This window comes from Pteropus vampyrus, unplaced genomic scaffold (assembly GCF_000151845.1).
Source record: "Pteropus vampyrus isolate Shadow unplaced genomic scaffold, Pvam_2.0 Scaffold85, whole genome shotgun sequence".
In the NCBI taxonomy this organism is placed as follows: Eukaryota; Metazoa; Chordata; class Mammalia; order Chiroptera; family Pteropodidae; genus Pteropus; species Pteropus vampyrus.
In genome coordinates this window covers 6,970,157-6,984,257 of record NW_011888866.1, presented here as the reverse complement: position 1 = coordinate 6,984,257, position 14,101 = coordinate 6,970,157, and the positions used below count along the sequence as shown (strand labels likewise).

Below are 14,101 nucleotides of genomic sequence, written 5' to 3'. Positions count from 1 at the left end.
ATTGCAAGGACCTTGTCAGTTTACGATCCCTTATTTTTTTTATTTTTTACGCCTACAGAACCTGATCTTCCTAAAAAATAATCTTTTATATATACTGTTTCTTACACTTTGCTTCCTAAAGATCCAAGTTTCTCTCTGATGACATTTCCTTTAGCTTGAAGAGTTTCTTTTAGTATTTATTATACTGCAATTTTGCTGGCAACAAATTCTTAATTTTCTTTTATTTGAAAATATATTTCACCTTCATTCTTGAAGGATATTTTATTCTGATATACCCCTCGCCCATATTTTAAAGATGTGTTCCATGTCTGCTGACATCCATAGTTTCTGAAGACAAGTTTGCAATAATGTGAACTGTTGTTCCTCTGTATGTAATGTTTCTCTTTTACTGTTCACTTTCAAGGTTTTCTAGGTATTTCTGGTTGTCAGAAGTTTGATTATGATGTACCTAGGTATGGTTTTCTTTATATTTATTCTGTTTGGGTTCATGCAGTGTTTTTAATTGGTAAATTTATGTGAGTCACCACATTTGTATATTTTTTGGTCATTATTTATTCAATTTTTTTTCTACTTTGTTCTCTTCTCTCGTCTCTCGTTATGTCTACATTGGACTTTAATATCTTCCTTTACGTCTCTAGGGTCCTGCTCATTTTCTTTTTATCTTTTTTTCTCTTTTTTATCAAAATGAATTATTTCTTTGATCAGTCATCAGCACTCTTTTCCTCTGTCATCTCCATTTTTCTCTTTAATCCTTATTCAAGATGTTTTTTTAGATTTCAAATACTTTAATTTCTAAAACTTCTTTTTGCTATTTTTTATTTTTAATTCCTCTATGAGATTTCTAGTCTTTTCATGCATTACAAGCATATGTCCTTTACTTCATTGATCATACTTATACTATCTGCTTTAATGTCCTTGTCTGAAATCTCAATATCTGGGTCATGTTGATGTTGGCCTCTCCTGATCATCTTTTCTCTTGAGATTGGGTCACATTTCATTATCAAGGAATTTTGGATTTTATTATGGATATCATGAATATTATTTGTGGAGATTTTGTTTCTTTCATAGTCCTCCAAAGAGTTTTAATTTCTTTGTTCTAGTGAGCCATTAATTGGATTACACTCAAAGTGAAAACTCTCTCTTGCCTAAGATTGGCAGCTGCTCATATCTCAGTTTTGATTCTTTGGGCCTTAGCTGCAAACTGCCTTGGGCCTGCCCTGTGAGCGTGCATTCTAGGTCTCAGCCAGAACTTGGGTAGAGATATACCAAAAAGTTGGGAATTCGCTTTTCTGTCTGTCTCCTTTTGGGGATTGGAGCCTTCCTTTCTGGTGATTATGATGGCTGTCCTGGCTCTGTCCTCTTTTTCTTCAAGCTGGAAAGACAGTGGGTCTTTAGAATTTTAGTTCCTGCGTGCTATGGCTCCTGCTTGCCTGCAGGATAAAATTTTAAGAATGAGACTCGTGCTGATACCCAAAAGCTGTTAAAAAGAAAAAATCACTCATTCTGGTCTCTCCTTCCAAGTTTATATTTCTAGCCTAAATCAGCCTGATTTTGTTTACTCTCTAGAGCTTTAAATAGTTGTTTTATATTTATATTCTCCCACCTCCCCCAGAACTTATAGTAGCTACCTAGAGGAGCTTAGTGTGTATCATATTGGAGGCCAAGCTCACTGAGTCAGTTTTGAGATTTCTTCCAAAATATTTACAATTTTTTTTTGAAAAATAATACTCTCTTTAAAAATAATTATTGGATAATACATAATTGTTCAATAATTATTGGATAAGTACAAATAACTTTTTAATTCATCTGTAATTATTTTTATGACAGAGTATCATGTGAATTACCTTACTTTTATGTTTTAACCAGTTAATTAACCTTTTAATGCAGAAGACTGTATTTCTGTTAGGTACCAGAAGATCATTCAAATGAACAAGATATGTTCCCTATTATAAAGTTTTATTGATAGGATATACATGGAAACAACCATAACGTTTAAGATAAAATTAAGATAAAATTAATTTCTGAAGAAATGTAATTAATTTAGTTGATGGAAAATACTTCTCATAAGAGGGGGCATTTTATCTTAGGGTGATTCAGAATTAGAAATTAAATAGGGGAAAAGAAGAAGGTGGATATTCTAGGGCTAAGAAACAATAAGAATAAATATAAATGTATGACAAGTATTGTCATGTTTAGAGAGTGATTAATGTCTTGAGGCTGGAGCATTGAGTTTTTGGTAAGTACTGAAGCTGAAAAGGTAGATTGAGGCCATCTTGCAGAATATCATGCACAAGAGTGTGCATGTTATTCCTAAAGCATCAGAGGATCATATTTGAGTAGTGAATGGATGTGATCCAACTTGTGTTTATGGCAAGATAAGTGTGTTGGCAATGTTAACTGTCAATGTAATGTTGGCAATGTTAACTGGATTGCAACGAGTATATAATAGAAGAATAAAGAGTACACAGGATCTCAACCAGAGCACACACAGTATATATGAAGGAAACAAATAGGATAATTACTCAAAATTTTGCCAAGGCGAAAATTAATACAATGAGTGAATGGTTAAGGGAATATGAAGAGTTACTAAATTCAAGAGAATCATTACATGCCTAACCACATTTGTAAATATCCCAACATCATGATGAGTATATGAAACTTGGAACATTTTTTATTTACAATTCCTTTTATAGCAGTGTACTTTAGGCTGTACTATAGTGAATATAAAGTGATTTTTTGTGTGTGTGCGGGACACGTGAAGAGGTAATTTCAACATCGTGATACTTAAGGTCTCTGTGTGATGTAGCCACCAAGCCTAATGAGGATTTAGGTTTCTCTAAAACTTTTAAATAATTTTTGTTCTTTGGAGGTAGTTACTTGTTTAGTTCATAGTCATTCACAATCTAACTGCTTCTCACTGGAATTTTCAAAATATTATTCAGTTATTTAGAATGTTAGTTTTGATTATTGTATAAAGAATGATAAGCTATCAAATAGGGAGCCACTTTCAGCACCACTTTTATTAAATTGATTATTTCCACTTTATGCATTCATTTTGTCTACAAATATTTATTAATACCCTCTGTGTGTCAGGCACTGTTTTAGGCACCAAATATATAGCAGTAAACAAAACGGGCTACATTCTTTTTTTAATGCAGCTTTCAATGTATTAGAGACAGACAGACAGTAATCATCTTTCCATAGGATGACATTTGAACAGAGACCTGAAAGCGATTAAGGGAAGAGACCTCAGATATCTGGTGGCGGGGGAGCATTTTATGAAGGAAAAAGCAAGTGGAAAGCCTCTGAAGATGAAGCATGCTTAGTGTGTGTGAGCAAAAGCATGTTGTTGAGATAGATTGATTCAAGAGAAAAAATAATAGATGAAGTGAGAGAGGTAGGAGGCAGAACCTATAAAACGTTGTAGACCAAAGAGTTTAATTCCAAACGTGCTAGGAAGCACAGGATTGTCATGATTTTAGTTATTTTAAAAAAGTTATTCTAATTCCCATGTAGAGAATACAGACTGTAGGAGGAGCAAGAAGAAGGGAGACCCTTAGGAAGCTGTTGCAGTAATACATGTCAGAGATCATGGTGGCTTGGACTAAAATGATCATGTTAAAAATAGTGAGTCATAGGTCAAGTTTTGAAAATGCTTATAAAGTAAATCTAATGGGATTGTACCTTTGAGAGACTAAGGTCCAGGACTTTGGTATTTAGATTGGAAGGAGGTATTGCAGTTGCTTCTCAGGTGCCATGGGAGGGCTGTCCTTGTTTCTAGACTTGACAGCTAGTTTAAGGGAGATTTTTCAGGGTTAAAATGTCTCTTTAGACAGCCAGAGCAAAACCTCAAGATACTAGGTCAATAGACAGTTCTCAGGGTGGTACAAAATGCCTGCTTGCCCTCTGAGAACTTAGTCTCAATCTATGACCGCCAGGTAATTTCTATTTTTCTTGAAGAAGTAGACCTGTCATTCCTTTTGATCAGCTGATAACAATAACAGTAAAATCACTGTGTTTGCAAGTTATTTTCAAAATTAGTTATTTTCTTGAAATTAGCCATGTATTTACTACCTTATTTCAGTGTACTTTGGCACTAAAATATCACTACTTATAAATATTTGTTCTCAACAATACCAAACAAATCGTGATTGAATTTCAAAAGATCATCTGAGAAAGCAAATTCTTCTCATCTTTTTACTGGTCTTACTTTCTTACATACTTGTACAGAATCTCAGTTTTTAATGAATAAGGAAAAATCTCCATAACCAATGTTACATACTTCATATGAGACGGCATGTCTTAACTTCTCTTAAATTCCCTTAAAGTTTTAGTATTTTCATAGCTTTATTATGTTTATCATTAATATTTAGCAAAACAACAAGATTTGCTATTATATTCTAATTGACCCTATTTCACAGTGAACTTCTAAAACACATTGATAGATTTATTTCATGAGTATCTAAAATCTGAAAAATACAGTAAAAATGGTGGTGGTGGGTTTTTTAGGTATATGTTATTTTACAATTGATTGAAGTTTTTAAATCTTACCTAAAGGAATATCATTGTTCTATAAATAAAATTGAGTAAAGAAATGATTGAAGAGACACATTCATAGCTTTGGTTATATGATATAGCTATCTCCAATAAGATTTCTTTCATCAAGTCATTTATTGAGTCACTCTATAGTGGATGGCAGGTCCTGCAAAGTATATTATCTTTCTCTTATTTACAACAATGTTGGGATAGGATATTTTTATAGTGCTACCAAAGGCTGTATGCGTGTGGGGGTGAGAGGGTAAAGGTGGAGGTGGATATACAATCCCCTGTGCTCTAACTCCCAACTTTATACATGGCCCTCTTTTGTAGGGTTAGACTCTGGCATGATATTGAACAGAGTGGCTGTATTGACTTGTTTTTCTTGCCAACTTTGCTACAGGGATATCTTAATTACTCTTCTCCTCTCCATTTTTTGTATTGTCCCCTTCTTTCTTTCATCCCTTCTCAGCTCACCAGACTCCCCACTGCTTCCTGAAATATTTTCCCAGTTCCAGATCTGTTTCTCACTTTACCCTGATCTTAGTCTAGGTGGCAGAGTGGTTCTAGGTCTGGTAGTGGCAAGTGGGAGAAGTCGTCTGCAACTTTGCTCCTTATTTATCCCTGTAACCTACAGGCAGGTTTTTTCTGAGCCTCACCAAACCTTGAGTAATGCTTTATGTACACAAACTTTGTACTGTTGGGGCTCACATGAGGCAAGAACAGGTGTTAGGGTGTATGTATGCCACCCTCTCCCCAAAATCTGTTTCCAGTTAGCTAGTTCTTAAAAACCTAGATAAGTCTATAGGAAGGACTCTGTGCTTGGAGAATGAAAGAAGGGATAGGATAGGCCAGAAACTGTGAGATAATTTTATGATTGACTCAAGAAAGAGAACACTTTTGGTCAAAAACAAAAGATGGTGGCAGTGGACAGGAAGCAGGTAAACTAATATCTGAGTACTTTATAGAAAAGAAAGTAATGCCAAGTGTTGAACTTTGTCAAGAAGTTTACTTGCTCCTCCAAGAGTCTTGCTGACGCCTCAGCAAATTAGTTTCCATCTTTATTCCTTCTTTAAGGTCCCAGCTTCCTAAGGGAACTACCCGTATGTGTAGTAATCTATGATTTGCTTTCTGTTACTTTTTCTATTAAATTTCTTAGAAATAGAGGAAGCAGATTATTTCATTGAATTTACAAACCATTGTTTTTATATATAAAGTCTAAAATTTAATCTTTGTTCTTTACTGAAAAATATTAAATAAAAATAGTATACCTTAAAATAGGACACATGAAATTAAAATATATATTAGATTTTATTTAATTCGTTCCATTCAGAAAAGCAGGTTCTTAAGAGGTTATGTATATAAAAGATTAAAACAGAAAAGGGTCATTTTACTTTCTATTAGTTAAATTATTCATTAATTCTTATCTTGTTGAGTAGAAATAGAATAATTTATTGGAAAGTTAAGCAAGACTCGCATTGTTTCTACTACTTAATTATTGGTAAACTTCCTCTTATATTTACTATTTTAATGTTGAGGAGCTAGCTTTTCTAAAATTATTGAATTGGCATGCATAGACTGGAAATGGGAAGGAAAGAAAATACATGGCAGTAATGGTTTAGATATATCATCATAAAATTGTTTGTCCCCCAATCACTGTATTGCAAATGTGGTCTATTTTCTTGTTGTTAAATAGTTTTACAGATTTTGACCAATTTGTATAACTTATGTATTAGCTTTATTTTGTGTGTAATTTCTTTTTTTGTTGTTTTGTTTTGTTATGTTTACCTTGATCTTATGGCTGAAGCTTTGGAAAGTTTATTATTCCTGTCGTATTTCTATGTTTGTACAGTCATTGTCTTTAGCAGAAAGGAGTCATTGATGCTTAAAGATGACTCTTGCCTTTGTCAGTGCCAGCCACGACCTTCTATTCAGAGTCTGGATATGTTAACAATAAAACTATACAACTCTGAGTTTAAAACTTACACAGATCCTTGTTATTTTATAGCATCCTTTGAGTCCCCTTCCATGTCCACATTATTGGTATGTAATACTCTTTAGCTGGTGGCTTAATTATCATTTCATTTAATTAACCTTTGCTCTTTATGCTGTGGAAGTAATTAGTGTCACTTGATAAAAATTGAGTATGTGTTTTCACAGAATTTCATGTATCTCTTAAATTTTGTCTGAGATGTTCTATAGCAGGCACCCATCTTTTCTATATTCCCTTTTACAAATGTATTTAAAGTAACACATAAGCCTCATTTATTAATCATTTAAGACAACTCAGTCCTAAAACAAATAAATTGTGGTCTGATTATTTTCATTAGGATAGGATCATCAAAATAAATTTCTATTATACATTATAAATGAAAGTATGATTTCCCCCAAGTCCTTTATCCCCACCATCCTACTTTTTATCTCTGAAATTGACTACTGTAGGCACCTCATATAAGTGGAATCATAACAGTATTTGTCCTTTTGTGATTGGCTCATTTATTTAACATAATGTCAGGTTCCTCCATTTTTTACCATGGGCTGAATGATATTCCATTGTGTGTATATACCACGTCTTGTCTATTTATTCATTCTTTGATAGACACTTGAGTTGCTTTCACCTTCTGGGTATTGCAAATAATGCTGCTATGAACATGGGTGGACAGATACTTGAGACCCTGCTATTAGTCGCCAATTTAAAAAAAAAACTTTTCATGAAATTATTTGCAGTTTCATAAGTAGTTTTATATTACCAGATTTCGTAGGTTAATAGTAGCCTTTGTCTTGGATTGGGTTTCATAGGAATCCTATCTGCTGTTCTACAGTGTTGATTGCAAAGAAAATGCTTGGAAAATAGCCCACAGGTAACTGGTGATGTTGGAGAGATGGTAACAAAGTTTGTTTTTATAACATATGCTCCAAACCTGCAGAATCTTTCTTAAGATTCTGCAGAATTTTAATAAGAATTCTCTAAGAACGAACAAAAAATTGTGTATTTTTACATTTGATATCTGTGTTTGTAAAGCTTTGGGTTCACTTGAAATTGTGCCTAGAGTGTGGTCTACAGTAGGTACCCATTGTCCCTCTACATTGTTTTTTAAAACTTTTAAAAATATATATTGATCACTTGATGTAGGAAGTACAGATTAATTAAAAGAATAAATTAGGATTCTACTAACTGGATTAGTAATTAGTAGATTCTACTTTGGAAACAGACTTCCTTTTCCTTGCTTTTTATTACTTATCCCTTCAATTGGCAATTCCCTATGAAAGAGCCTGGGAAATGGTGGCTAGTTATTGGAGAATTTGGGACATTTATCTTACAACACATCACATTCTCATCTAAATTACAGAGGGCTTAGAAGAAAATTTTTGAAGAGAGGTTCTAACCTTAGTAGAATGTTGTCTTTGTGATATCTCAAGTTTTCTCAAGCAAGAATGAAAAAAGTCAACTATTTGTATTTTATCATAGAAAAAAGCTCAGAAAATATTAGGAAAGTATACTCCGTTAGGAGTCAAGGATGAAAAAGACTGGTTCTCAAAACAGAAAAGGGAAAAATGGCTGGATTGAGAGATCTTCAACTCTCAACTTTTTCTGGAGACTGATTAGAAGGTGAAAATAATGGAGCCAAAGCTTCAGAAGGTACATTAAGGAGCACAGTGAATTCTTTTGTTGTTAATCATTACTGATCCTTTCTCACTTTAACTTTTCCTTTGCAATTTTCATAAGAGTGGATCCACTCATTTGTATTCAGATTTTAGAAGAGATTTTATTAGGATGAATTATCACGTCATTTAGGTTAGTTTTGATATTTGATATGGTTTGATTTAGTTTGATGGTTTTAGTTAGGAATATCTAAATAATTGGTAGAAACCAGTTTTATTAACTTAAACAGTTATTTGACTTGCTTCATTTTCTAAGGCTTATCCATAAGAGCTGAATTCTTCATATTTTTATGTAGGCAGTACAAAACAAGAAAGCTGTGGGAGTTGTCTTAGAAGTAGCAGTGGATGGGGATGAAGATGGAGAGATCTAGATAATGTCCTATTCTAAAGTCTTCAAAGTTATATTTTGTTCCTGAAATTCTGCAATGTATATAGGGCATTGTATGAAGCAGTGATGAAGATGTTCTGAAGTAACTTGTTTTCTACATGTTTCTGAGACAAGGGTATAGCCAGTTCCACATAAATGCATATGCCACTTACTGAGTTGTACTCTCTGCTATATACCATACCAAAAAAAAAAAAGGTATCCTTTTGGATTTATATCTTTGACTTTCTTCTCTCCATAGGTATGGATGAACGAGGAAGTACAACATCTTGGGGAACAAGTGGTCAACCAAGTCCCTCCTACGACTCATCTAGAGTAAGTTTGCTCATCAGCCCTTGATTAAAATTGTAAAGATGATTTGGCATATAAGTAAGTTCTTTTATATATGCACTCTGTTTCTTAAGAGAAATGAAGATTAACTTATTTTCATTGGAATATAGTAGAATACCCAGTACCTTCATGGTAAGATTGAGTTCTTTCATTAACTGTCGTATATTGATAGTTTATCTCGTACAATGAAGGAAATATTCTTGGTGTTATTTCTACACCTGAATTACCTACAGTACACTTTGCTAAAATTGGAAGAGCCTCACTATGTATTCTCCATGCACAGCTAGTTTTTCTATGTCTACTTATTTGTTTTGAGAGATGGTGCAATGGCTTTCAGAGTACAAGTTTCCAGTCTTCTCTTTTATTCTTGCTCTGGTGGTCATCCGCTGTTTATATCAGGGGTTCTATAGCCCTGTCTCCTGGAAGCATGTCAAAACAGACATATCAGATGACATTTCTTGGTTGGCAGTTAAGGAAAAATAGGACCAGCTAATGTACTACACACTGAAAGGTCAAAAGGTTAGAGCCTTTTCTAACAATAAACAAACAAAAAAATCCCCCAAAACTTATAAAAATTAGACTGAGAGTTTGAAAATTAGACCAAAGAATTGGCAATAAAATTAAACATTGTGTTCCCAGATGCCCCTGTAAATTAATTGGTGAGGTTAAGATACCTTTTCCAAAAGATCGTACTTTGAACGATTAACGAACTATTGATTTCTCTCAGAATTAACTAAGAGAAGGTAGAAAAACATAAAATTTGTAGGTACTTAACCCTAGAAGCAAATTGGTGTAAGTAGAAGGAAAATGGAGTAAGTATGTGATTAGAGTTCATAGTCTTCATATGGGTTACACTGTTTTGTATTGAAAAAAGCTTAGTTAAAGTTCTTATTAAAGTCTGTGGTTTTGCTATCATATTTGGCAGTAAATTATGTTTAATTTGTTTTAAATACCATGGTAAGAACTAGGATATTCATTGGAATCCAAAAGGATATAGAGTGACTGTTAAAGTTTTAGTGTTTCTTTTCAGGAGTCAGTGCTGAGAAAGCTAGGTTGTAGTGTAAAAAGCACTATCCTGAATATCACAAGACTTGGATTTATTATTGACTTTACTGTGTACTTGCCATTTAATCTTGGACACCTTATTTTATTTTGGGGATAGTTCAACTGGTTAATGTCTATATCTCCTTCCACCCTTAAAAGTTTTTGATTCTTTGAGTAATATTGTGAATAGGAAAAGTAGGTTTCCTATTTAGATTTTGAAGTAGGGATTTTATGTAGTGGAGAACATAATACTATTCATTACTACTGGATTATTTTCTTTCAGAGGCTTGAGTTAGTGTAAAATAACAAGTCATTTCTTAAAATGTATTAAATGGTGTCTTTGTACCTTATCTTATGTTTACTGCCCTTCCAAGCTTTCAGTTTTTTTCTACTTGAGTACTAAATAGGATTTTAGGAGAAGAGAACATAATAATGTATCTAGACATTTACACGTTTCATGATCCTGAAATCTATAGATGAACTTCAAAGCAAATCTTATTTTTCTTTTTTGCTATTTCATCTATGTGTCAAATGTGAAGTGCCATTTTTCACTCTTAATTTATTTTTTTGAGTGTATGTTGTATGCAGTGAAAAGTTAAATTGACTTTATAGTAAACTAGTTTTCTATTTTAAAAAAACAAGATTAATCTAGAGATTAGTCTCCAGGATGAATATATGTATTCATTTCTATTTGTCTTATGAAATATCAGGTAGAGTGGTGATCTAATGCTACCCTTTAATTTTGTCCTCATTGAAATCCACTCTACCATCCTCCTTCTATCCTAGTAATGATTTTGTGTCTAAAATGGTTTAGTGAGCTAGTTAAGAAGTTATGTTTTACTTAAAATTTCAAACCACTGTTTCTCTTCTGAATTCCTCTCACCAGCGAAGACACTTATGGATCCTTGAAGCTACCCTCAGCATTCCTTTATAGGAATATTATCAGCCTTTGAGGGGATTTTATTGTTAAACATTATTCACCATCTTCACCCTTTTTTCAGAAAGTGTAGATAGATATAATTTTGTTAATAAGAATCTCAGTTGACCAAAGTACTTCATTCTCCTGAGTATTGATATTGGCTAAAAACCAGTTCAACACATTGTAGTAAAATTATTAAGTCAATATAGGCTTTAATAGAATTGCAGGTACTTTAATAGAAGTTATGTGAAGTTTATTTAGACTTTACCATATTGTATAAATAGTACATTTCTATCACAGCAAATTACATCATTTAAAAAAATAACTTGACTTTACATTAATAATAGAAAAATCTTTTAATTTTTTAAAGTTTGAAAACATTTAGTAGGCCATTAAAAGATATTTAAAAACTGCAAGATGAGTAGTTTGGTGGAGATGTAAAACATATGCTTTTAATTTACATGTATTCAACTATCTGAGTTGCTGTGCTCCTCCTCCTCTGCCCCCACTCAAAACTATAAGGGAGAAAACAATTTTTTGCAGTACTGTAAAATCATATTTGACACATGAACTCTATTAATAGTATATATTGCTATTTTACTGTTTAAGATTGACTATGCAAAATTATACAGATCAAACTTTTTATTTAACAACTTTTCAAGGGGAATTTTTTCTATGTTTACTTTTTGCCTAATAGTTTCTGACTTTAATTCTAATGAAGATACCATTTGCTTTAGTAACCTCGATGTATAAAGGGAGCTCTTCACCAAAGCCTGTGGGTTAAGAGGTCACAAAGTTCTCATCATTGTGTTAGTCTTATACCTTTTCTCTCAGAAGTAAGAAAAATCACTCCAGCTGAGCTCCTATCTGGTGGGTCTGCCCTGTTTTTTCCAAATCCACCAGAGAAGTTGCCTCACAGTGTAGGTGGTTGGTTGAGTTTCTGGTTATCGGAATTACCCACAGCACATCATTCAGTGCAGAGTTTTTGTTAGGCAGACACCGAAATAAGCACAATACCTAACAGTGGTTATAGAAGAAATGGTTAGCATTCTTGGAAAATGTGGAGATGACACAGAACATATTTGAGATATTCAGAAAGAAGTAATACAGTATTTGTGATGTGAACCTCAGACCTCACTTTCTTTGTTAGAGTGCAGGTTTCTGCACTGTTGACCTGCTGCCCCAAAACACACAAATAAACAAACGCATCATCATGCAGTGAACAGCACTTCTAATTTCAGAAATATGTGAAAGTGTTGATTAAAGTTAAATCACCAGAGATTGAAAGAAACAATTAAAATCTCAGACTTAGACATGGACAAGCAGTATAGTTACAGAGTTTGTCCCATACCACCTGTATTTTTTTATCCTTTCCTTCCAACAAATGTTTTCTCTGTTTGACATGGTATCAGACATAAAGGCCAGAGAATATCATGATGTTGCTTATTTACTATAGTATTAATGATTTATTCCAGTTTCAGATTTTTTTCCTTTGCAGAAGGCAGTGTGGTTTAAGGGCACAGACTGGAGCCAGACTTTGGGTATGAATCCCAGCTCTGGCACTTAACTGCCTTTGTGATTCTGGACAATTTACTTAAACTCACTGTATCTCAGATTACTCATGTGAAATGGGGTTAATAATGAATACTTTAGAAGGTTATTGTGAGGATTAAATGAGATAATATATGTAAAGTGCTATATAAGTATTGGCTTTATTTCTGTGTGTATCAAAATTCATGTTAGATCTAAGTGTAACGAATAAGAATTATTTGCTAATTCAATGATGCTTAATATACTTTTACTTCTTTCAGATATAAATAAAATTGATTTTCCCTTTCAATTGTTTCTTTCTTGGGAAAGCAGAAGTTTCTGACAAACTTTGATATAAAAGTTTTAGTCCTTCTACTACTATGCTTTAAACATATGACTGATCTATATGTGTTTGCTGAATATAATCAAATTGGGGAAGAATCATTAAATTTACTAGATTAGTTGTGTTTGGTGATCAAGGGAGCAAAAAACAAAGTTGATTTAAGATGGCGAAGCTTGAAGTAGATGGTGGTGCTATTAATAGCTATAGACCTTTCTTCTATGCTTAAAAATTATTGTCCTGGTTAATGATACCATTATTTAAGATCACAGCTTCTGGAGAGTTGTACTGTGTGACCTTGGAGAAATTACTTAACCTCTTTGTTCCTCAGGTTTCTCTTCCTTAAAATTATGATAATTTTACACAAACCGTATAGGGTTTTAGTTTAGATGAAATGTAATAATAGCTATGAAGTATTTCATTTATTAATACAATAAATGAAAGGTACTGTTACTATTAATAATACCATTATTATCTCCAAATATCTAATATTTCATTGTGCATTTTAATGGACATATTTCCTGCTGTACATATTCTTTTTCTGAAATGTTGTCTTATCCTTTTAGTTCATGGAAATTCCTAGAGGCTAGTTATCTTGGATTTCCTGCCTCTTAGCTCTGCTACCCAAGCTGGGTTAAATTCACAGTACTAAAGGACCACTGGGGTTTGTACCTTGTTCTAGTTATGATGGGGCTCACAGGAGAGAGGAGAAATCTTATTATTGACACTCTTTCCTAATACAGAGTTTTTCATTTTTTAATTGAAAAGGTAAATGTGTTCACTGGTAGGTTACCACTAATAGAAATTATATTTATAGGCACCATCAGTGACCAGGATTTAGCATTTTAATCATGAGCATTTTTCAGGTGTATATAATCTGTTGTGGTAGTTATTTTTGGAAAAGAAGTAACATTCAATCAAATAGAGTTTGAGTGCTTATTTTTTCTGATTACTAAATTTCCACCATAGTTTTCCCTTCTCTTAATAATGTGATTTGCAGAATGAAACAGTCATGTCCATGTTGCTCTTCCTTCCTTCCCCATTTGCAGTATCATAAGAATTTTCAAAACTAGAAGGTATATTAATTATTTACGTCAATTTTTTTTTTCATAGATGAGAAAGTGTAAGATTAGGCTTAGTTGTGATGTATGCTTTTGATACACAATATACATGAGGTTTGGCCAGATAGTCTACCTAGTTAATGACAGACTCTGGCCTGGAACTTAGATATTCTGAATTTTATGCTAGTAATTTTTAACCCCCTTACCCAACTCAAAGAAGAACTCTTAAATTTTCTGCCATATATGAGGGAATGGGAGAAGAGAGAAGAGAAAGGTAAAAGAGAAGAAGATCT

At 33.1% G+C, this 14,101-nt stretch overlaps 1 protein-coding gene across 5 annotated transcripts in view; it reads left to right on the top strand.

The window, feature by feature from the left end:
- TCF12 (transcription factor 12) overlaps window positions 1–14,101 on the top strand; it is a 293,031-nt gene that overhangs the window by 100,052 nt on the left and 178,878 nt on the right. For all 5 annotated transcript variants that reach the window (XM_023532559.1, XM_023532560.1, XM_023532561.1 and 2 more), the window contains one exon: window positions 8,826–8,899. In XM_023532559.1, the coding sequence (XP_023388327.1) occupies window positions 8,828–8,899 (72 nt within the window). In that variant the 5' untranslated portion in view covers window positions 8,826–8,827. The remainder of the gene's footprint in view (window positions 1–8,825; window positions 8,900–14,101) is intronic.